This window comes from Cheilinus undulatus, linkage group 2, assembly GCF_018320785.1.
Source record: "Cheilinus undulatus linkage group 2, ASM1832078v1, whole genome shotgun sequence".
Taxonomy (NCBI): Eukaryota; Metazoa; Chordata; class Actinopteri; order Labriformes; family Labridae; genus Cheilinus; species Cheilinus undulatus.
The window spans coordinates 42,179,960-42,205,037 of record NC_054866.1 but is presented as its reverse complement, the minus strand read 5'-3'; the positions used below and the strand labels follow the sequence as shown (position 1 = coordinate 42,205,037).

The window sequence follows — 25,078 nt, the reverse complement described above, 5'->3', positions numbered from 1 at the left end:
TAAATTGACATGCATATGAAACATTTGCAACTCTAACTGTACCCATTTATCAGTACATTACTAATGCATCAGTAAAGTATTTGTAGCTGTTTTTATATACAACATATAAATGAGTTAATGCTTTAAAGAGGTGTGTTAAGTATTTACTTGCATACTTTGCTAATGCATCAATAAAGCATTTATTATTGTGTTTAAAATAAGCTACCATTTAATAAAGCTCTATAGACCATGATTTAATTAATTACTAATGCTTTATTAATGCTTAGTGGTGTTTAGTTATCATTTAGTGTTTCCTGGGTAACATATGGCTGATTTAATTTGTTCTACATCTCAGAACACACTAGCAATCGTTTAGTAGATACTCTCCCCTCAGTCTACAGATCCTTTACCTGTTGTCCCAACACAAGAATGGTCTGACGACCACACACTGTGCATCCAAACAGAGACTTTCTGTTAATGAATGTCTTTCAGGATAAATTATGGCACTGTTTTTTTTTTTTAGGTAAACAATTATGGGAACATTATCAATGTAGAATCATTAATTCACTCTGACATGGTGTTAGAATGGATTTTATATTTTCAACGATGACTTTTAATTCACTTACTGGACTTGCTGTGACGTACATTACTGATCTCCTTTCACCTTTTGAGCCCGATCCCCCATCAATGTTCTGCTCACCATTTCACCATCCAGGCTCAGGACTAATGGGCCCACTGCTCTCTGAAAATCTGCCTGAAGAGATCAGGCTGACAAATTCCCTCCTCTCTTTTTTTCACTGGGTCTAAATTTGAAGTGAGTTGTATCTGATTTTACTGAGTTATAATGAAGTCAAAGTTTTTACTGAATTTTAACTGGTTTTGAGTTTTTACTGTTTCAGTTCCAGTTTTACACTTTTATTGATTTTATAAATCATTCTTTCTTTTGACAAAGAAATTAAAAATAAAACCTTATTTAATGACAAGGTAATAACAAATTTCTACAAAGTAAAGTCAATTGAACAAAAAATATGTAATGTAGAATTTGTGACTGCATAATTATTCACCCCCTCTAAGTCAGTATTTAGCAGATGCACCTTTGGCTGTAACCACAGCACTGAGTCTGTGTGGATAGGTCTCAGTTAGGCCTGCACATCTGGACACTGCAATGTTACATCATCATTTGTTGCAAAACTGCTCAAGCTCTGTCAGGTTGCATGGGGATTGGTTGTGAACAGCCCTTTTCAAACCAGTTTTGACTAAGTCACTCCAGAACATTCACCTTGTTGTCTTTAAATACTTTCTGTGTGGTTTTCACTGTATGCTCCCGGGCATTGTCTTGCTGGAAAATAAATCTTCTCCCAAGCCGTAGTTCTCTTGGATTGTCCTCCAGGATTTTCATTTATTTTGCTGCATTCATTTTACCCTCAACCTTTACAAGCCTTCCAAGGCCAGCTGCAGTAAGGCATCCCCACAACATGATGCTGCCACCACCTTGCTTACAGTTGAGATGGTGTGTTTGTGGTGATGTGCAGTCTTCGGTGTCCACCAAACAAAGCGTCCTGTCTGATGGCCAGAAAGAACCATTTTGGTCTCATCAGACCAAAGAACTTTCTTCTGCCTGACGAGAGAGTCTCCCACATGCCTTTTGGTGAACTCAAGTTGAGATTGAACGCGAGTTTTCTTAACAGTGGCTTTGTCTTTGCCACTCTCCCATAAAGCTTTGAATGGTGAAGAACTCAGGCAACAGTTGTTGTATGCAGAGTCTCTCCCATCTTCGCTGCTGAAGTTTGTAACTCTCTCAGAGTAGTTATAGGTGTCTTGGTGGCCTCTCTCACTAGTCTCCTTCTTGCACGGTCACTCAGTTTGTGAGGACAGCCTGATCCAGGCAGGTAACCTCATGTACCATATTTCTTCCATTTCTTGATGATGGATTTCACTACAACAACTCCAGGGGATGTTTGGAGCCTTGGAATTTATTTATACCCATCCCCTGACTCATACTTTTCAATAACCTTTGCTCTGAGTTGCTTGGAGTGTTCTTTTTTCATGGTGTAATGGTTGCAAGGAATACTGACTAATCAGATTACCTCACAAATAAAATGTATTAGTATTTATATAATATATTTCCTCCAGCAGTTGCATTGTATTGAATGGAGGGATTTAACTTAAAGGCAAGAGGTGTCATTTTAAAACATGTAAAATGGTAAAACTGTATTTTATGACATTCTTATATCTTTACATAGGGTTAGGTTTCTTTTACAAGGACCTTTAGGTCTTCTCTGTATGATTGAACATTAAAGCTGTCTCATAGGGGAAAATAAAGCTGCATTACTCTGAGGAGGGCAGTTCAGGCTTTGCTGACAGCCTCCATTACTGTGTACAAGGATACATGTTGATTTTTTTCCTTTTTTTTTTAACAATACCAATGTGACATGGAAAGATGAGTAGGTCTCATTCCTCACACAATGGCTTCACCATAACACTGCAGTGTGAAAACAAGTTTTCTCAATTACTTTTGCTCACCTTCTCATGCTTGTGTTGCTCTAACTGGAGGGACAATCGCAGGCTTTTGTTACATGAAGGGCTCCAATGGAGACACAGTAGAGACAAGATGAGAAAATTGAAGAAGGAATTGGTTTTGGGGCGTATACGTGTGTGCCTGTAATGCTCACAGGGCTCTGGAGGTGTGTTTGAATTGTGTCTTTTCATGGGAGCAGCAGAGATGCGAGCCTCTGCAGCAACATGAGCTGCCAGGAGAGAGAGAGAAACACGCTGCTGCTGCTCTGAAGGGAGTCGCTGCTGTTTATGGAGGAGTGGGCTCTTTTAATCGGGTAATTCATTTGGTATTATCGCTGTAAAAAGCTGGAGGCACTGACCGTTTCTTACAGCTCAACCTCATCAATAATCCACTAAACACTAAATAATTCAGGGAGCTCTGGACACAGGTGAGAGGATATTACAGCTGTTGAACTTCACCAGCTGTGTCACCTCATGTTACAGAGATTGCACTTCCAAAGTTTTGGCTCTTGTGTGTCTGCCTGCAGCTTTGTGTTGATTATTTATGACTGAGCGAAGGACACACAGTAAATCCTCCTTCACAAAAAGCATATTCTTTCCAATAATGAGCTGCACAGGGCAAGGCCGTCTATAAGGGGGATAAAGAGGAGAGCTTTCTGGGCCCAGCCAAATGGGGGACCATGGAGGTCAGGAAAATCATGGTCCACTGTGAAGTTAATCTGTGATAACCATATTTTATATTTAACCAATAACCACTCTTGGCAACTAAACAATTATTTTTATTCATTAATTGTGTTGTACAATAAAGCGCTTTCAAAATGCAAACTCATTTCTTAGAGCACAATTACCTCCTTCTATGTGTAATATTAACTGTGGATGGACACATTGAACTAAACCATTAGGAAAGAAAAGCTAGACTTAATAGTTAAGCCATTATGTGCACAAACATCAGGATACCAGAGTATAAAGTAGAAGGAATTGAAAGAACTTTAAGAAAAATAATAAGATAATTGCAGAAAAAAGAGGAAAAACAAGACAGGACAGAAATAAGTGGTGAAAGAGAGTGATAAAAATGGGTAAAACTTAGCTAAAACTGTCAAAATGGGTGATAAAAATGGTGAAAAGCAGTTAAAAAGTGGCAAAATGTGTTACAAGTGGAAAAATGGGTTGGAAGTGGCAAAAATTGAGGAAAATGATTGGTGAAAGTGGGTAAGAAGTAGCAAAAAAGATGCTTAAAAGTGCTAAAAAGAGGTAAAGAGTAAAAAAATGTTTAAGCAGCAAATTTGAGTTAAGACAGGGAAAAAAGTGGACAGTAAAATGGTGAAAATCTATCCAAAGTACTAAAAATGGGTTAAAGATAAAATATGGCTACCTAAAGTTGTGAAAAGACTCTAAAGGAGCTGAAATTGGCTAAAAGTGGCATAAATGGGTGGTATAATGGTGAAAGGCAGTTAAAAAGTGGCTAAATGGGTTAAAAATATCAAAAATTTGTAAGAATAATTGGTGAAAGTGGTTAAGAAGTAGAAAAAAATGGTGGAAAGTGCCAAAAGGAGATTTAAAAAGAGGCACAGAAAGGTATAAGCAACAACTATGATTAAGAAAGGAAAAAAGTGGCAAAAATGGTGAAAAACAGTTATAAAGTAGCAAAAATGGGCAGATAAAGAAGTGAAAAGTAGCAAAGGTAGCAAAAACTGGCTTAAAATAGCAACAATGGGTTTAATGCTGAAACAAACATGGAAACAAATTTGGCAAAATGGGCAGAAACAGTGATGAAAACGGGTTAGAAGGTGGCATGAATAAATCATTTGAACAGCATTTAGCGAGGACGTTGGTACCTTCTGATCCAACAAACATGCACTGACTGGGGATGGCCCAATTCTCTGGGCAGGCCTGCTACAGGGGTGGAGTTTTCTACAAAGTATGCATCATGAACTGGACAGGGAGCTCTTAAATGGCTTTGTTGAGTCAGTCTATGTGAACAAACAAATTGTGCTGCTGAAATTGCACGTAAAAAAATGTAGAGTAATTTATCCGAGAAATTAATTTCAAAAAAAGCTTTCAAAATCCAGGATTTAAAAAGGTCAAACATTTGAAAGATCTTGGCATAATTCTGGGTACGTAATCACTGAATTCAACAAAATGAAACTGAGTAATTACAAAGAGTTGGTGTTAATGGGTAAAATAAATTATTGTTTTGCAGCTCTGAACTATTAGATTAGAATACAATATTACCCAATCAACACAGAAAACAAATTGCTGATGCTGTCTCTGAAGATTTCTGTGTTTTAAAGCCCAGAACTGTATCTACCTTGTGCTGTTTAACATCCAGCAGCAGGCAGAGCAGCTATTAAATCTGCCTGCGACGGTGTCTGTGTGTGAGCTGAATATGATGAAGTGCTTCACTGTCAGAGGGTTACTTACAGCCGTGTCGTCCCAGGAGACTTTGTGGTGTGACTCTGGCAGAGCGGCGCAGTGACCCCTGTGATGGCCGGCTGAGGGACAGAGGCCGGCACTCGCTGTGTTAGAGGACAAACCTCTCAGTGGTCGGTTAAACTAATCACCACAGGGACTCGCCACTATTGCTTTTCACAGGCCTGCGTCCCCACTTAAGAAAAGAAGTGTGACATAAAAATGAATGGACTTCATTTTGCTGCAGTTTGAGCCTCACACAATGCAAATGGAGCTAACAAGGAGGCTGCTCCTATTGTGAGCCTCTGGTGGCCAAACTAGCCAAAGTCCCATCTTTCTGCCTCATTGTATTTCTCTTTCTCTTATTGCTTTGTCGTCTCATTGTCATTGATACACCATTATCCTTTTTATTGTTGTGCTCTGGCACATATTGAACTCATCCGTCTCATCTTGCTTCATGTTGGCTTCATCTATTCCTTTTTTTTTCCCTCAAGGTGTTCTACTTGTCTCCACTGAAGCTGTGAGGTAAAGATGTCAGCTTTGTTCTTTGTTAGTTTGATTTTGGTTGTGTCGGTTTGTTTATGGGATAGATAGTTTCCTCTCCTTGAGTGCTAACCTTGAAACTATCCTTGAATGAATATCATGTTTGTTTGCAAGGGTCTTCTTTGTAATTATCTTACAAATATAATAAGTATAGATTTAGTTAGCATCTATCACCCTATCTCTATTCTTTCTGCACTGTCAAAGGTTCTTGGGAAAGTTTTAGTGGAGCATAACTTTAAACGGGTATCCGCCAAGGCTCAACTCTCAGCCAGTTGCCTTTTAGTCTGTTGAGAAATGATTTGTCCTGAACTTGTCTAGAAGCTAACATTAAGCTTTATGCTGATGATGTGGTCATATATACTTAAGTCACCTAGCAAAGCAGCAGTACTTGTATCCTGTCCAACAGTGGTTCGAACACAATCTTTTTGTTTTGTTTCTGAGTAAATCTGTGTCAGTGGTCCATCTATGATCAGAAAACTTTCACAATTTTACAATAAGGCTCAAAAATAATGGACAAAAAACCCATCAGTTGGCATCACTACCACATGCTTCTTTTCTTATTCTTTTAATGTACTGATTAACTTTTCCCCGAACCTTCGTCCAAATTTGTACAGGAAATTATATCATACAAAAGTGTAGCATAACATCTAGGCTGTTAGCTTTCTTTGTTAAGGGGGTAAACTCTGGACTTAATTTCCAACTGAAATAAAACTAATCACAGATTTAAAATCCTTCACTACAAAGGTAAAATGCTGGCTAAAAGCAAACCAGAGCTGTTCTCACGTTTGGATTGTCATGTTTAAACTTCCTATTTGTACTGCTAAAACCACTGTCAGCTTCAGGCTCTGTTGTGAATCTAAACTGCATCACCCCTTTTAAGTCAAATATAATTCACATTCAAAAACCATAAAGATTTTGTGTTGTACAGGAAGCAATCAGGATGACCTGATCTCAGTCACCACCCTAAAACCAAAGCTCTGAACCCTCACAGACTTTAATGACATCAGGCATGAATGTAGAGTACATGAGGGCTTGATGTTGTTTAAAAAAAGCAATACTGACACACGCTGTCAGGGGTGTCACAAGGAACTGTGGGCCACTGGAAAGGATGTCATTGCTCTGTGTAAAATTCACAAAGTACCTTAAAATGCAGGGAAAAATGTAAACTCTATTTCTGTTTAAATTCATACATAAATAGATATAATAAATTACACCAAACAAGCACCTTTTTAGCTGTTTGGGAGTCACTGTCATTGTGAGTTTATAATCTTTAAACCAGTCATACATTTTATAACATGTCACTGTCTGTAACTCTTTTATTTGAATGTCATACAGACATTCAAGTAAAAGGTGAAATATAAAGCCTTAGGCCGGCCACACACTACAGGATTTTAAGCCTGATTTTAGCCAAGATTTGCGTCCTCCAATGATCATGGGGGCGTATACCGACTGGAGCCTCGAGTAGTGGATTCAACACGATTAATTTACTGCTCCAAATCGCGTCGTAGCCTCCCAGACCCTGAATCGTAAATATCTGCTGGTACTCCTGAGGACAGATTTTATATATTCAGAATAAAAGGAAACAAAAGTTTGAAAATTCTTTCAACATTAATAAATAACTTATCATAATTGTAACTTCAGATTCGGTCACACTTTGAGTTAAATTTTTTGACATAGGCTTAAAATTATTATTCACCTCATTCTAATGAAACTGTCCTCATCTAGTTTATTGTATTTAACTGTCCTTCCTTTAACTCTGAAATTTAATGGATTTTGTTTCAAAATGTGTGGTTTTCACCACAGTACATGGCTCAGATTTGAAGCTTACACAGCACCTGTCACATCAGATATATCTACAAGTTTTAATAAATCTGTTGATATCAAACATGCTAGCTCACAGGGGAAGGTGCCAAATATACTCCAAAGTGGACTGTTTTACCGCAAAGTAATGTTTGTAATAATATGTGATAAGAGATTGCACTGATGATAATAATTTATGATTATAATACCTTTTAGGCAACACAAATATATTCCTGTCTGAATTCCTGACAGTATAAATCGCTGTCATTAACTGAAACCGTTTTTTAACTGAGTTTTGCTCACCTTTATTTTAGGAGAAACAAGTAAAAAAAAAAAAAAAAAAAACAGCATATTTCTCTCAGCTTGCTTCTCTCTCTTTTATTTTTCCTTTTCTTTTTCATATCATTATTTTGCCCTCCTTGATGCTCAGACAGCGCTAACAGCTATTCCCCACTAGCTGTCAGAAAAAAGCCAATCCACAGGTTCAAGGCTGTGCTGAACCTTTTCATGAAAACGGGGTTGGGGAGATTTAGCGATACAGAGGCCGCCTGAAAGTTACTTTGGTAATAATCTGAAGAAAGGTGTGAAAAACCAATATTATTTTTTATCAGTCTTATATTGTGATTAAATGTGTCTTTACTAAAAAAAATAGAAAATAAAAGACAATGTGTTGACATTTTTCAGGGCACTTGTCAGTCATGGGTCCTCAGAATCGTCTGAACTTTATCCCCCATACAGGGCACCAGCACACTGTCATGACATGTTGGCTGGAAACAAGATGGACCAATAAATAATGAGGAAAAAGCCTGACCTTTCTATGTGTTTGTGTGTTTTTTTTTTTTTTTTGATTACAGTATGTTTATATCTCATCATACCATCAAAAGTTAAATAATAACTGTTTTTACTTTGTGAATATTTAACTGAAAAAACAGGAAAATCTTCAAATGTGTTCTGACAATAAAGATAATGAATAATTTTGACAATAATTTTCCATTCAGAGTCCCTCCTGAGTCCACACAGACTTAATAATTTCACAGTGAAACGGTTTTAAACACGCAAACAATTAACCAGAAGCATGTGTACAAGTCTGTGATTTCTTGAGTTTGGGGTTCAGTTGATGTTTCCAGACCCTAAAAATTCAAAACCAAACCTAGAAACAGAGGATGTACAGGACACAAGAAAAAAAAGCCCTTTACCAAAACTAGGGATTCCCACACTTTTATTTTTGTCATATGTATGTAGCTCCAGTTTTATGTTTTTTATTTCTTTAGTCTCTTTAGTGTCGCCTATTCTTCATTGAACCCTACTATATTTCTACCACCTGTTTCTCTTGTGTTGCTGCAGTACCAGCATTTCCCCTCTGGGATCAATAAAGAATGATCTCATCTTTTCTTACAAAAAGAGCAAAGTCCAGGACGAGTTAAAAACAGAAAAGAAAGCCCTTTACTTCGACTAGGGGCTCCCAAACTTTTTCGCCCATGATGCCTAAAATAGCCATACCAGAGAGTGGGGACACCCATCATCTCTGGAGCAAGTGAAAACATATTATGTTGCATCCAGTAGGAGGCCTATTCCATCACAAGACGAAAGAACACAACAGGCTTAAAATGTTAATGATTCATTTAATGCACATATTTTCACAATACTTGCTAAAAAGTAAACTATTTGAGATTATTTATTTACTTGTCTTTGTTTTTTGTAAGGCATCTTGCAACCCCTCCCAAGTGTCTCAGGTGTAGTTGACCCCTGGTGTCAGCACCAGACATATACAGTTGCAAGAAAAAGTATGTGAACCCTTTGGGATTTCTTGGATTTCTGCATGATCTTCATCTAAGTCACAACATTAGACAAACACAGTCTGCTTAAAGTACTACCACACAAAAAAATGATATGTTTTCATGTTTTTTATTGAACAAAACATGTAAACATTCAAAGTGCAGGATGGAAAAAGTATGTGAGCCCCTAGGCTAATGACTGGTTGACCCTCCTTTGGCAGCAATAACCTCAACCAAGCGTTTCCTGTAGGTGCAGATCAGACCTGCACAACGGTCAGAAGAATTTTTGGACCATTCCTCTTTACAAAACTTTTTTAGTGCTGCAGTATTATTGGGATGTCTGGTGTGAATCGCTCTCTTGAGGTCATGCCTCAGCATCTCAATCGGGCTGAGGTCAGGACTCTGACTGGGCCACTCCAGAAGGTGTATTTTGTTTGCCATACTTGTTGATTTACTTCTGTGCTTTGGGTCATTGTCCTGTTGCATCACCCATCCTCTGTTGAGCTTCAGTTGGTGGACAGATGGTCTTAAGTTTTCCTGCAAAATATCTTGATAAACTTGGGAATTCATTTTTCTGTCAATGACAGCAATCCATCCAGGCCCTGAAGCAGCAAAGCAGCCCCAAACCATGATGGCCCCTCCACCATATTTCACAGCTGGGATGAGGTTTTTTTTTTTTAGATTTATTTTTGGCCTTTTTTGCCTTTATTAGATAGGACAGTGGATAGAGTCGGGAACAGGGAGGAGAGCGGGGAGAGACATGCAGGAAATAGTACCACGGGCCGGATTCAAACCTGGGTAGTCTGTGTATATGGCGTGTGCCTTAACCACTCGACTACCGGCGCGCCTGGGATGAGGTTTTGATGTTGGTGTGCTGTGCCTTTTTTTTCTCCACACATAGCGTTGTGTGTTCCTTCCAAACAACTCAATTTTGGTTTCATCTGTCCCCATAATATTTTGCCAGTAGTGCTGTGGAACATCCAGGTGCTCTTTTGCAAACTTCAAACGTTTAGGACAGCAAAACAACCTTTGTGTCATCCCATGAACTCCATTCTGGTTTAATGTTTTACTTATTGTAGATGTATCAACACAAATGTTAGCATGTGCCAGAGATTTCATTAAGTGACACTGTAGGATTCTTCTTCACTTCATTCAGCATTCTGCGCTGTGTTCTTGCAGTCGTCTTTACAGGACAACCACGCCTAGAGAGAGTAGCAACAGCACTGAACCTTCTCCATTTGTAGACAGTCTGTCTTACTGTGGACACATGAACATCAAGGCTTTTAGAGATACTTTGTAACCCTTTCCAGCTTCATGCAAGTTAACAATTCTTGATCGTAGGTCTTCTGAGAGCTCTTTTGTGCCAGGCATGGTTCACATCAGGCAGTGTTTCTTGAGAACAGCAAATTCAAAACTGGTGTGTGTTTTTTTATAGGGCAGGGCAGCTTTAACCAACACATCCAATCTCATCACATTGATTCTAAAGGTTGGCTGACTCCTGGCTCCAGTTAACTCTTGGAGAAGTCATTAGCCTAGGGGTCCACATACTTTTTCCACCCTGCACTGTGAATGTTTACATGTTCAATAAAAAAACATGAAAACATATCATTTTTTGTGTGGTATTAGTTTAAGCAGACTGTGTTTGTCTGATGTTGTGACTTAGATGAAGATCAGAACACATTTTATGACCAATTTCTGCAGAAATACGAGAAATCCCAAAGGGTTCACATACTTTATCTTGCAACTGTATTTAGTTGCTCTGGTCGTCCCATAATAAATCTGACAGAACACTGGTCTAGCCAGCCTCAGAGTTTGTTTCTTTTTCTTTTTTTTTTTTTTGTAGATGGTTCCGCCCTTCCAAAATACCACAAATGGGGTGCACAGATATTGTACAATAGATGCATGATAAAAACAGTCTATCTTGAGTGTTAAGTTAAAAGATTCATTAATGTTAAAGAGATGCATGTCAACGTCACTTTTTTCCAAGTCTTTATTTGTTGTTTTGTGGTTTTTCTGGTACCACAATAAATACTGTACCGTGGACTCATCACCAAGGTATTATTATACTGTGATATTTTCGTAGTAGTCTGCTAGGTTTGTCAAATCACAGCATAAATTTATGGCTCTGTTAGTTCTTTCAGACGGACAAGGTTCTGGTTCTGGCTCTGGCTCCGTTCTGGAGTCTCAGAACCTCGGTGCTTTCTGGTGAACCTGCCTGTGTGATGGACATGTATCACCACGTTCAGCTCCACTTTTGCCCAAGTCTGTCTTGCTGTCCCAGTATTCCTTCTTCAGTATCTTGACTTTCTTAATTATTTGATGTGGTGTTCAGGTGAACCCAGCCTTTGCCATCTCTTTGGCAGAAAACTTGCCCTTCCTTGTTCTACTCTCCAGCTTCATGCAGAATTCTGTCGATGCAACCAAACATTTTGTCTCCTCAGCAGACCACTTTTTCTTCATTTCTTCACTCGTCTTCTCATCCTAGAATATAACACGCCTGCTGATGATGTCACAGCTCCCAAGGAAGAACCAACTATTTTTTGGTTCTAGCTGAGTACCAACTTTTCAGGTTCCGAACAAATTTTTATTTTTCAGTTTGAACATGCCAGCCGGTTCAAAATTAGGTTTGGGAACCTATACTGTTGATTATAATAGACTCTAATGCAGTCATTCAAGCTTTGAGTTGTTTCTCTTAAAGAGCCAGTACATGTTTTTATGTTCTTATATATTATCTGTATTGTAGAACTGAAATTGACACAACTTTAAAGCCTCTCTTTCTTGTTTTCCTGACATCAGGGTTTTGAGAAACTTGATTTTTCTCATCAGATTGGAGTATATGACAGCAAAGCTCATTCTTTACTATAAGGCTGTATTCTTAATGTATTCAGTCCATGTATTCCCGTGGAAAGGAACAGGGAGGCGTCTGCTGCATGTCTTTGTAGTGTTAGATTTAATAAATACACTTCTGCATTAAAGCATGCGATAAATGTGTTAAACACATTGACATTCTCACTGAGAAGTGTGTTGTTATGTGCTCTACTATTGATTTTCAGTGAAAGTCCTCTTAGGAATGTCAAAGCGTTATACTTTTCAGATAGAATGAATTGATATGCTTGCCATGTGCTTGCAAACATTTCCAGTTCACAGCAAGGAGAATCTTATCACGGTGCCTGACTTTGTCAACACTATTAAATTTAGAGCGAGTCAGAGATTAATAACTTCCACGTAAGGAGAAAATAGGAAGAGGCGCAGGCTTGGGAGCATACTGGGAGATTAATGAGTGTCAAAAACAATGAATTTTCCATTAGATGCTAGAATGACATGCGTTTCTTGTTTGGTCTTCCCTGTTTCTTCATCACATAAGAGCTTGTTCAAGGATCACCAAGAAACGACCTATTTTCATAGATAAACATTTAGTCCCTTCTGCAGACTCCAGATTAACACTGACCTATTTTTAAGGCAGAAATAGGACTTTTTCCACAAGGCTCCATCCCATTCTCAGCTGTGGGGTTTGTAATGAGCAAAAATGATGACTATCTTTATTGGACATTTGGCCTGGCCTGGTTTAATGGTATTACTATGTGCAAAATTGGCCACATGCAGGATGGTTACTGAGAAAATATGCAGATTGCAGGATGGCCTTTAACCCCATCTTACCTAATGCTGCAGACACTAATAAGTAAACACACTCACAGATACACACTGACAGCTTTGCCTCACAAATAGCCTTCTCTACAAACATGTCATTATTGTTATGATGGATGCCCAGCTGTTCTCAAATATCAGCAGTGTGGAAACACATGCAGCGATTAGCATGGTGAATACAGATGCAACCGTTAGCATCATGACTACTGTGAGAAGGGAGAAACACTCCTTTACATCAAACAAATGAGGTGGACACGGTGCAAAGAGTGTCTCTGTCAGCACAGGCTGGAAGCAGCAGCCTCCTTAGTCTGTTAGACATTCCTCCAAAGGACAGGAAGTGTCAGCAGACAATGCATTAGGAGACTAAAGGTGGAAGAGAGGTAAATACTACAAGAGGAGCTTATTTCTCAAGGAGCTAAGAAGTGCTCTTGTCAGTCAACCTCCCCATGAAGCTGCACACTGTGTGACACTCAGTCAGAGCACATTTGGTCAGGGATTTTTCAGCAAAGCCTCCTGTGCTGCCTCACCTGCATCTCCGTCAGAGGCTTCATCTATTTTTATTACTGAAAAAGAAACAAGACATAAAAAATTGGAGAAATAAAGAATGAATAATGCAGAGCTCTGGGTTAAAAATAGCTTTTTCGACAGTGCCCCTCTTACAGCAGAAAACAAGTAATGCAGTGAGAATCACCGGCTGCATGAACTTGTTTTCAAAGTGGGAGGAGTAAACTAATTGATGGTGGTGGAATAATCCAATAAACATCAATAGAAGCTGTAAAATAATGAAAGCTCAAACCTAAAAGACGGACGTTAGCTGGAAACAGGACCAGATGTGTTCTTCATACCTTTTTTCATTTTAACAATGTGTGTGTGCTGTGAATGAGCAACATCTGGAGAAAATGTTGTCTGGATTGAAACTGTCACCGTCTGTCTGTCTGATATGGATGGTTGCCTGTTTGATCCTCCTCCAATCCCTAACCTGCTTAAATCAAAACATGACTGTTGAATTTCATGCTGTTGTTAAAGTTCTGTCTGGTCTGTTTTCAGTGATGTTATACTACCAAATGACCAGACTTCATCAGTACAACCAGAGTTTGTTAGTGACTTTTCAGTTGTACTGCACAGCTATGCGTCCTCTCAGTAAGACAGCCTGCTCTTATGCTAATGGTATCTAATGGTATATTCTGTAAAAGATTTTAGTAGTTTGGGATTTTTTCATAGTTTTTATTTTTATTTCAGTTCTGTTTAAACCTTCATCATGTGCTGTTTTTGTCATATGATGCCATGCAAACAAAAACAGATTGTGCTTTGCGTTTTTTTGTGGAAAGTGTGATTTTTAAGCTCTCTTTAAGTTTTTGTTTGATGTCAACAGGCCAGTCAGAACAGGAAATATGATCATGTGAATTTGAAGAATTGATTTTACACATAGGGGACAGTGGCCCATACTGTACAGTACTGGCTCTGGTCATTTTGCAGAATTCCAGCATTTTCTGTCATCTTTTAAAGGAAGTCCTTATAGTTTTATTTTATGCAAATGATTCATTCTGTAAAAATGCAGTTCATGTTATTTAATTCTCCTCGAGATTGTGTTCATAAATATTTTACAGTGGGACAGAAAAAACTGGATAAAAAAAAATGTATACATTTATTTTTATGCATTTAGCTTCGTTTTGGCTCACTCATACATGATTTTTTGGTTTAATTTACACTGTTTGGGAATCCCTCTCTCTTGGAATTAAAAAATGCCACATTGATCTCTAACAGTGCAAAAAAATATTTTAAACTTGGGCATGGATCAGGGCGAAAAAAAAAAAGACTTAAAGATCACATGTATTCTGTGTAATAATCTTAGTTTTTATCTTGATACATGTCATTTGAGCAATTTTATGTGTAAGCTTAGAACATCTTTTAAGTTTGTACCTCTTGAAATGACAACATCATATTTTGTTGAATGTATATCCTTTTTTAAAAGCAATTTTTAAAAATCTTTTGATTTTTTTGTGTGTTTTATGGAGGTCCTATATCTAATACAGTATGTTAAGTTTAAAGTTTTCATTTCATTAAGCTGATACCAAACTTGAGCATGATAAACATTTTCTGTTTGGTTTATATTATCAAAATAAAAGCATTAACATAACAGCAGAAATAGTCTCTGGACTTCTAAGGGTTAATTATTTTTAATTGCTGGTTTGTGTTTAGTTTTTATTTTGTGAAAATGCTCAGTGTTTTAGTTTTATAGTTAAAATTTCACTTTGAGAGTTAAAATAAACTCTGAAATGTTTAACACTGAAAATTTAACACTCCAGGTGTTGTTGTGCAGGCTTACATGTTCATATCAGTCAGTTAACTTGAGTTAAAGACTAAAACTTAAGACACACTTTATTGCCAAAAGTATTCACATACCTTGACTGACATATGAGCTTAAGGGACATCCCATTCTTAATCCATAGGGTTTAATATGACATCGGTCGACCCTTCGCAGCTATAACAGCTTCAACTCTTCTGGGAAGGCTTTCAACAAAGTTTAGTGTTTTTATGGGAATTTTTGACCATTCTTCCAGAGGCGCATTTGTGAGGTCACACACTGATGTGGGTGAGAAGGCCTGGCTCTCAGTCTCCGCTCTAATTCATCTCAAAGGTGTTCTATCAGGTTGAGGTCAGGACTCTGTGCAGGCCAGTCCAGTTCATCCACACCAAATTCCTCATCCATGTCTTTATGGACCTTACTTTGTGCACTGGTGCAGTCATGTTGGAACAGGAAGGTCAATAGTTGATGTATCGCCTTGAAAATGTATAAAAGAAAGCAGGGCTATAATCATCTTTCAGTGCCACAGAGATATTTTTGGTTTCCTCACATCTCAAATCTTTATCTCATCTATCTCACTGAAGCTTTGACAAACACAGACATGTTGTATTCTGTTTTCTAGGTTCTATGGCGCTCTCCTCGAGTTGACAACACTTCTTCTGATCAGCATTCAGTGCTCATGTAGCAGGTTATGCAATGAGTCCTTTTCAAATGTGTGAGGCTTACTGGCAAATCGAGTGTTAATCTCTTCTAGTCTGAAGCCTCTGGTAACAATGTTGTGTCCTCATTACACGTAGCTAAGTGTCTGTACCTGAAAGGCAGCTAAGCACCTTCTTTTATGTAACCACAAACAAAGCGCCTGCCTCTCCACTGATGATGAAAGGAAATTGTTTACCTATCTGCCATGTTTCCCAGAGTTAGCGTGTAATTTGCACAGAAGGTGAAAGTTGAAAGTTGTTGAGCAGAATTCTTCCCAGGAACTGTCAGACAGATTAGCCCGTTTGGAAAGAAGAGCACAAATGTTGCTGCCATCAACAATTTCATAGCCAAAATGTTTGGATTATAGGCTACATTTCATGACCTTCATGCTAAATATACTCACATTGCAATCATTTTAGAAAGATGAAAAAAAGCAGATATATATATCATCACACTGTAGGATTATTCAAGCAAAACCAAGACCAGCATGCAGAGGGATGTTGAGGAAATTGTATTCTGGGGTTTTCTCGCAACCTTTTTAGTTCTGAGTTGTTCATGAATGAGGAGGGCTTTAGTGGATTATACTGACTGGCTTGTATGAAAATCTTTCCCTGTATGCTTAGAGTAGCTTGACATATCCCAAAACAATTGAGAATTTCCTACTGGTGAACAGAAACGTAACAAAGCGGTTTCATTTCGTTGACAGGTGCACACTGCTTTGGAACTACAGACCTTTAGCATGACATCAAAATGTCTGTCCCATCCCAGCCCAGACAGCAAAAGGGACATGTTGCTCACTGGATGCTAGTTCGAAATAAACACCGCTGCCTACAATGCTTAGGGCTAATCAGTGTAGTGCACATTTTGCACATTTTTCATTGAATACTGTACATGACTGATACGCACTGTTTGACAATTTAGTGAAACTACAACAAAGAAGCTATTTTTGAGGTATAAAGCGAGCAAGGCTATTTCATGCTTTAAGACAGGGGTTGCAAACCTGTGGTCTGGGCACCCCTAATGGGGCACCAAATATCTCAGTGGGGTGCAGGACCCTGTCTGCTCAGCACTGTCAAAATTAGATGAAGGTATATATATATTTTTAAATCACAATTAGAAACATAATATATGACAGTGAATAAGGAACAAAGTTTTTTTTTTTTTTTTTTTTTTTAAATATAGAGAAAGTTATTTTCTAAGCATAAGTGGTTCAATTCTTTGGGGAAAAAAAGCTATTTCTGAGAATATAGACTTTTATATTTACAAGAAAACAAACTCAGAATTTCAGAGTTTAAAAAGTCAAATATTTTGACACTAGAAACTAGAAAGTTATAGAATTGTAAATTTCCAACGGTGTTCAGTGGAAAATCTACAAGAACCCACACCAGAACACAGTGGTTGTTTTATAATTTACCTCTTTATAGTCTCCAAAATTCAAAATTTTGCATCATGTACATTTACAAATTTTAAAGTAAATTTTTTTTCCATGAATTATTGACATTTTTTACTTGGGAATTATAGTTTTTCTTGAGATTAACAGATTCTCTTCATTTTTTTTAATAGAGTGAATCCAATACACCATCGTAACAATGGATAGTTTATGCATAGATCTTTTGTCAAGAACAAGGATCTACTGGCCTAATGTGTTGGGATTTTGTTAAAATTGGTGTGTTCTTTTTCCAGAAGAGGGGGGTGGGTAGTTTTCTCAGATACTAGCAGGAGGGCCCTAAGGAAACGAGTTTGGGAACCACTGCTTGAAGCTCACTGCATGTACACAGAGAGGCATTTCTTTTAGTCCAGCCTTCTCATGTTTCTCTGTTTGTGAGCACTCTGGAGGTGACTGAGTGCATTTGACAGAATCACTGACATCTATGTTAAGAAGGCTAATACTGTTATGCAACTTTCTGCTCCCCAATACACCTCGAATGTAAATATTGATTGAAATACACAGTACCCTGATGTCATGACTGGTACTTCCACTGCCCGCTGTAGTAAGTGATGTCACAACAGTTACATGTCTGCAAGTGGTCAATACACATCATCACCCCATCTCACACCATCATGAATTTTCCTGTGTGCCGTTACCAATGAGCTCGAATGTGAATGTGAATGGGACTTTGTGGTGTCTTTTCTCATGCTTCACTGCTGAAAGTAAATGGATCCAATTTGCACACAAGGTTCGTCTGGACCTGCAGTTTAAGGTTGAATGGAGGCTCGAAATTGCTCACGAAGAGTTAATGATACCCAAATTGTATCCAAAAGAAAATGTATGTGATCTAAAGATTGATGTAGATAACTGAGCTTTAAATGACTCCTGTTGAGTCTGTCTGCGGTTGGTGTTCTGATGCGCAAATACATGCAGTGAATTGTTTAAATCTTGCAGAGCAGTTAAATTTGATCATAAATGTTGTCTACATGAGCATAAAGATTGCCTCAGCCTCAGTTTAATTCACCATGGGAGTTCTTATGACATTGTTTATTGCAATCACAAGCCTTTGTTCATTTTTTTGATTCTTTTTATATTTGGAGTCCAGATGAGTGTAAGATTGTAAAAGAAACTACAGAAATATACAAGGAGTGTAATGTGTATCTTGCAGCAGAGCCGAGGGATTGATTTTGTCATTTCATTTGTGTTTGTGGTTAAGAATGAGTTTTCAAAATTAAAATCTAAATATTCTCTTGAACTTCTTCTTTCTCCTCCTTGACACACAACATTTGAGCAGGTGTACAGTGAGGAGCAGAGAGGTTTCTTTTCGCATTGTTTGAGTCTAACTGGGCAGCCCACCCAGGTCTGTCGGCCAACCATATGAGTATTTTTATTTTTGGTGTGGTGTGAAATAAATCTGAGATTTTATCTTCAGGTCGTACCACCTAGCACTCTATAAATACTAGCAGCATGACATTACAGAGCCTATTAAAAAGCATTCACCACCTTGGTTGTTTTATCCTTTCACTGATTTTATAAATCAACCATGGTTTGATTTGGCTTTATTGAGAAAAAAAAGTGAAAACAGATTTCTACAAAGTGATGGCAATTGAATAAAAATATGTAGTGTAAAATAAGTGACTGCATAATTTTTTCACCCTCTTCAAGTCAGTATTTAGTAGATGCACCTTTGGTGAAAATGACAGCACTGACTTTGTGTGGCTAAGTCTCAGTCAGACTTGCACATATGGACACTGTAATTTTACTCCATTCTTCTTTGAAAAACTGTTTATGTTCTGTCCATCCATTAATTCTCTAGTGGACTGAGGTCTGGGCTTTGACTCAGCCACTCCACAACATTCACCTTATTGTCTTGAACCATTTCTATGTAGCTTTCGCTGTATGCTTCAGGTCAGTGGAAAATAAAATGTATCACAAGCCATAGTTCTCTTGCGAACTCAATGACATTGTCCTCCAGGATTTTCCTATTTTTTGAAGCATTCATTTTACCCTCTACCTTCACAAGCCTTCCAGGGCCGGCTGCAGAGAAGCATCCCCACAGCATGATGCTGCCACCACTGTGCTTCACAGTGGGGATGGTGTGTTTGTGGTGATGTGCAGTGTTTGGTGTCCACCAAACGTGGCTACTTGTGTGATGGCCAAAAAACACCATTTTGGTCTAATCAGACCCAAGAACTTTTTTCCATTCGACCTTGGAGTCTCCCACATGTCTTTTGGCCAACTCTAGCTGAGATTTGATGACTTTTCTTCAACAGTGGCTTTCTCTTTGCCATTCTAGTGTAAAGCTTTGACTGGTGAAGAACCCGGCCAACAGTTGTATGCAGAGTCTCTCTCATCTCAGCTGCTGAAGCTTGTAACTCCTTCAGAGTAGTCATAGGTGTCTTGGTGGCCTCTCTCACTAGTCTCCTTTCTGCACCATCTCTCAGTTTGTGAGAACTGCCTGATCTAGGCAGATGAATTCGTGCCATATTTCTTCCATTTCTTCATGATGGATTTAACTGGGAAAGTTTTCTTATTCATCACTCTTCTAAATAACCTTTTCCCTGAGTTGCTTGGAGTGTTCTTTTGGCTTCATGGTGTAATGGTAGCCAGGAATACTGATTAACCTGTTACTGGACCTTCCAGTTACAAGTGTCTTCAAACTACAATCACTTGAGACCCATTCGCTGCACTCAGGTGATCCCCATTTCTCTCATTCTCATGCTACTTTTCAGACTAGCATGAGCAACATCTGCCTGTTTAGTTGTATTTTAATCACATCACTAAATGTTATTGGGTTTAATAGAGCTGTGGTATTGTTGGTCATGTTTTCCTTGTCTCTTTGAAATACTGCATTGATGTTTAAGTCTAACATCTTCCATGTAATGACAGGTTTATGGTCCACAGTAATACTGACTGTTAGACTTATTTTTCCACATTGACATCATTTAATCTTGTGTTCCTGTCACCATGTGCAGAGCAAATAATCCTCATGCTATCAATGTTCTCCTTCATACCTGTCTAACCTGCTGTTTCCTTGCTCTGCCCCCTCATGCTATCAGTGGCTGGGACGAAAAGCAAAGCGAAAGGTGAGTTATTGCCTCCATTTTCTTGCTACATGATTTATGTTGCACACAGTTCCCAATAAACAATGTTTGGATCGGCCTTTTATCTCCCCCCAGAGCCTGCAACGCATTAGCATACACTGCTGGCTGCAAAGCTTTTCAGGGCTTTTTTTAACCTTTATTTCTCTAGGAGAGGTTTTTCTGAACATGCTCACTCTTCCTCTGACACTACCTGCTACACATATGTATAGATTCACATGTTCACACGAGGGAGCTGCCCGCCTCACCCGCTCATGCTCTCCTTCTATTTGGCCACTGTGCAGCTCCACTGGAGCAGCTGGGGGTTGTTCCTGGTTCAAGGACGACTCAGCGGTAGATGAGGGAGAAGAGTGTTTCTCATTTGCTTCTCAACCTAGATATTTACCAGAAAGGCTTTGCATTCAAACAGGAGATCAGACGCCTGCTTCCTTTTCTCTTTTTTTCAGTACAATACAAACAATTTCATTAATCCCACTTGGGGCAAACTGTTTGAAGTAGCTTGTACGTAAAACACAGTGACATGAAAACAGACAAATAGATGATACAAAAGAGCTGAATGTGGAACCAAAATGTAAAAAAAAACAAAAAAAAACTTATAAGATAGTGACATTTTACCACAGCAAAAGCATCAATCTGTCAGGGAAAAGGATGTAGGATTGACTGGTTTTGTTGCAGAATGGCTAAATGATTGATAAAAGTGCTAAGTTGTACAAGCAGGTATGACGTAACAACACCTTTCTGAAAAATACACACATTTCTTACAAAACCACTTAAATGGAAGCAAAATAGTTGCTTTTAAAGAGGATTTTTTTTTTCCTTCTTAAAGCCTTACCCCTCTTTGTTTCACTCAGCTTCTCAGTGATTATTGCTTCGTCCTGGTTTTTGATTGTGAAGGTATTCACTTCATCACCATTAAACCTGATCTATTACCTGATTTACTGCCATTTCAGATTCATTATGCAGGAGCAGAGAAATTTAGAACTTTGTTGTTGAATTTTTCACATTTTCTGCTATTGCTTATGTGTTTTTCGCTTATAATGTATGGTAGGGTTGATACCATACTTCATAACGGCAGGCCGGGGTCGTAGACCAGGGACCTCCTTTGTCCCTGGAGATGGTTGAAGTATACAGTATATTAATGCACAGAGCTGTGCACTAGGCTTTTTCAAACACTGGCACAGAAGCTGTCTGTTCAGTTATGGTGTGCTCCTGAAATCCGTGTCATGTCGACCAAGGAAAAAACTCAGTCTTCTGAATCAGTCTTGTTTGTCTTCAGAATCATGAGTTTCAGCGTCCTCCACACTTGTTGTCCATTACTCTTCAGCCTTCTCCCCCACCTCCACAGGTGTACTTCATAAAGGCTGATCGGTCAGAGCCACTTAACCCCCCACTGTGTGACATCAGTCGTGACCCTGCTGCTCTCAGCCTACCAACCACACCTACCTCTACAAGACACTAACACCAGACTAATTCCCTCAAACAGTGTCATAACACGTGGTTTTTGTGTCACAATTCAGTACAGGTTGGGTTCATCAATTTAAAGGGAAAATAAAGTCTTTGTAGTTCTGTAATTTGTAATTCCAAATTTCCCTCTTTCATTATTATTTTATTCCTAAACCAACATTAATGCAGCTTAGAACCTACTTTATCCCATCTGGTGTTATTTAGAGCTATCTGTGACAGCTGGTACAGCCTGTGATGTATTAAACATGAGACAAATACAGTAGAAACAAAAAAATGTCAAATGGAAATGTATCATATTTATGATTTACACTGTTTTTGGTCAAAAAAAGCTGGTGCAGTGGTTATTTGTGCAAACTCCTGATTCTTGTACATGAGTGGAAGACCTCTGACTTGCTTGTGTAAAGACAGGATGGGTCGTTGCAATGTCTGCTCAGAATCCAGGCTTGTAGGCTTGCAGGCTTATAGTTGCTATCCTCTACTTCTGCATGCATGTGTGTGGTCTTCAAAATGTCTTAGCATTGGTAATGTCATTGACCCTCTCTGCTTTCACATCCTGAGGCTTTCTAAAACAGTGTGGAGATTAGGGGAGGGAGAAGAAGCTGCTGGGTCCTCGCTGCTTCTCATGCAGTGGGTGCTGACATATCTTCATTTTGTATTTTGTTTTGCCTGCTTCTTCCTCTTCTTCGTTGGTTGTTTAAAAGTGGTTATCAAACACTTGTGAACATTACTGCCACCTACATTGGCGGGTAAATACTTGTCATATTTGTTTTCTTTTTGTAATGGTTCAAACATGTTTGTCTTTATTAAGGTAAATAAAAAACAATACAACGTATCTTGCCCAATGTGAAAAAGTAAAAAGATGATGTGGCATGCCCTTAAACAGGCCGTTCATGCTCAAAAAAAACCTCCAGTGTGGCTAGATTAAAACAATTCCTCCGAGGCGATGTAAAAGATTCATATCCAGTTATCATAAACGCTCTCAGTTGTTGCCGCCAAGGGTGGCACAACTGCATAATAGGTTTAGGCACATAGGGCGCAGTAAACCTTGCAAAGCAGATGGATACGCCCGTTTCTGTGTTTCTCACTGGCAAATTCCATCTTGCAGAGCTCTCGTCTGAACTGTTTGGGCCTGGTTAGAAAGTAACAGGACCAATCAGCTATGAGGAGCAGTACTTTCAGGTGAGTCGTGGCGTAAGCAAGCAGCAACAAGAGGCCGGTGCAGTTATGGTGGAAGCCGTTAGCGTGGGTGCTGCTAAAGCGCCAGTTTTACCAGAATTTGATGACACTTTTTTGTGTACTGACATGCCTACAGTCGCCATGGTTTGCGTTATGCAGGTCTGTATGGAGTTTACTCCTTCAGTATGGGCGCAGCTTGGTAGTGGCGATGTCACATGTTTTGTTGCTCTGATTGGACCGTAAAGATGTGACAGACAGAACGTTCATCCAATCACCCTTTGAGTTTTTTCAAACGCTCTGCCTTTCCCATTCGCTGTCTGTGAGTGGTTTTTCAGATGGATGTGTGAAACAAATCCACTGGTGGTACTGGTTTGAAAAGTGTGAAGATTACTGTTATCTTTCTGTGTCTTATCATCAAATCTTGCCTCTTAATGTGCTAACACCACATCCTCATGTATTATTTAACCCTAGGTTTTCATGTTCCTTGTTTGTGTTGTTTTCTTCCTCTTTTTGGCGCATGTCTTTAACCATCCCACTAATGATGTTAATGTTCATGAATGAACATGGAGAGGTTTCCTCTCCCACCATCCCCCTTTTTAAAATGCAGTGTTTTCTAATTACAGAAGTAATTAGGGGCCTCGTTTTTAATTAACAGAAGTTACACATTCAGCATCTGTACCTCTGGAATCTAGTTCAACATAGCAAAGCCCTTTTCAACAGCACTTTTAGCAAACTAATTACTGTTAATAACTTTTATTAATAACAATGGAGATAATGAATGTAACCACATGTATCAGGCTTGAATATTGATTAATGGTTTTGACAGCTTTTCTATTGCAGACTGATAACCGCAACGCAATTTGTAAAGTAATTATTGAACAAAATGTAAGGCATACAAAGCAGAAGAATAATGGAAAACATACCTTGGCTTCATTTACATAGACCCTACAAACAGATCATTAGCTCCCTGTGGACTCTGCATAGTGTATATTTCTGACCACTTCCTGTGCACAGAAAAGCAGTATCTTTATAGAAGTGCTATATGACTGCTTCCATTTCATGGCCATTTTTGCAACCACATTAGGAATGCAGCATGTAAGGGTGTTGTGTGTACAGCTGAGCCAATGCGCAGAGGTAAAAGATGGCACTGCGATAATGAGGTTAGTTTTAGAGATCTGTTATGTAAGCCTTATGAAGGGCAAATCCATGCAAGGTGGAATGTGAATTTAACAACATTTCAAATAAAATGTTTTTCTGGTAGAGGTTATGTTTCATTTAAAGAGGGATGAGTGGGGATTCTCAGTGTGATAACGTTTTATTGAACGTCTAAAAGAGCAAAATATTTCTGACCACATTATTCAGAGGGCTTTATGGAGACGGGCTGTGAATGCTTATAGGCTCACAGAAAAGTCTTTGAGAGTGATATTTGAAGATCATATGATAACTTAGTCGCATTGATTCCATCTGTTGGTTTCTCCAAACTTTATAGGAAATCCATACACATGGTTATTTAGGAAAATTTTCAATCAAAATATGATGTTCTGTTTTCCTGTGAATAAAACATTTATCAGTCTGGGAGAAGTCGTGTAGAGTTTCCATTCATCTGGAGAGTTTGTATTTATTTCTAACTCCCACAAAAACAAAAACATAACCCCAGAGGTTATTTGAGGCCACATCACATGTGCTGTCTTATAAGTAACACCAGGTGAATGTGTGATTTCCTCTTTTACCTGGAGACAGTGGAATACTCCTGACCCACTTTCTGAAAGTGATGCATTGCTACTTTCCTCTTCCGTTTTTTTTCCCCTCCCTGCACAGCAGAAAAAAACACCACAAAGAGTTTCCCCCAGCTGGGATATTTATTGCCAGAACCCCCCCCCCCACTGTGGCAAATCACAGGGGAGGACAGCCCTCAGTACCACCTCCGCGTCGACGGAGGTTTACTTTTGCTCAGGTGCTACTCAGTAACAGGCACCAAATGTCCTTTTTGATGGAGGGTGACGCTGACAGACGGCTCACTCCTTCTTGGTTATTTCCTTTCTAACAGGCTTCATCTGGCTCTGTAACAGCTCAATCAACTGACTGCATCATTTAAGAACACGCTATCAGAGCCCACTATGAACACAATACAGAGCTGATACATAGATGTCATGGGGTGTGGTGGAACGTCTTCATGTGGAAAGTGGCTGTTAGGTCGGCTGTGAGCTGTGTTAGAAGCATTCACTCCAGTGCAGAT

At 38.8% G+C, this 25,078-nt stretch overlaps 1 protein-coding gene across 2 annotated transcripts in view; it reads left to right on the top strand.

Moving 5' to 3' along the window:
• cadm2b (cell adhesion molecule 2b) overlaps positions 1–25,078 on the top strand; it is a 264,936-nt gene that overhangs the window by 161,674 nt on the left and 78,184 nt on the right. Inside the window, exon 2 of one of the 2 annotated variants that reach the window (XM_041797576.1) lies at positions 20,161–20,187. The exons of the other annotated variant lie outside the window; for it this stretch is intronic. Within the exon in view, the coding sequence (XP_041653510.1) occupies positions 20,161–20,187 (27 nt within the window). The remainder of the gene's footprint in view (positions 1–20,160; positions 20,188–25,078) is intronic. 2 annotated transcript variants of the gene reach the window in all.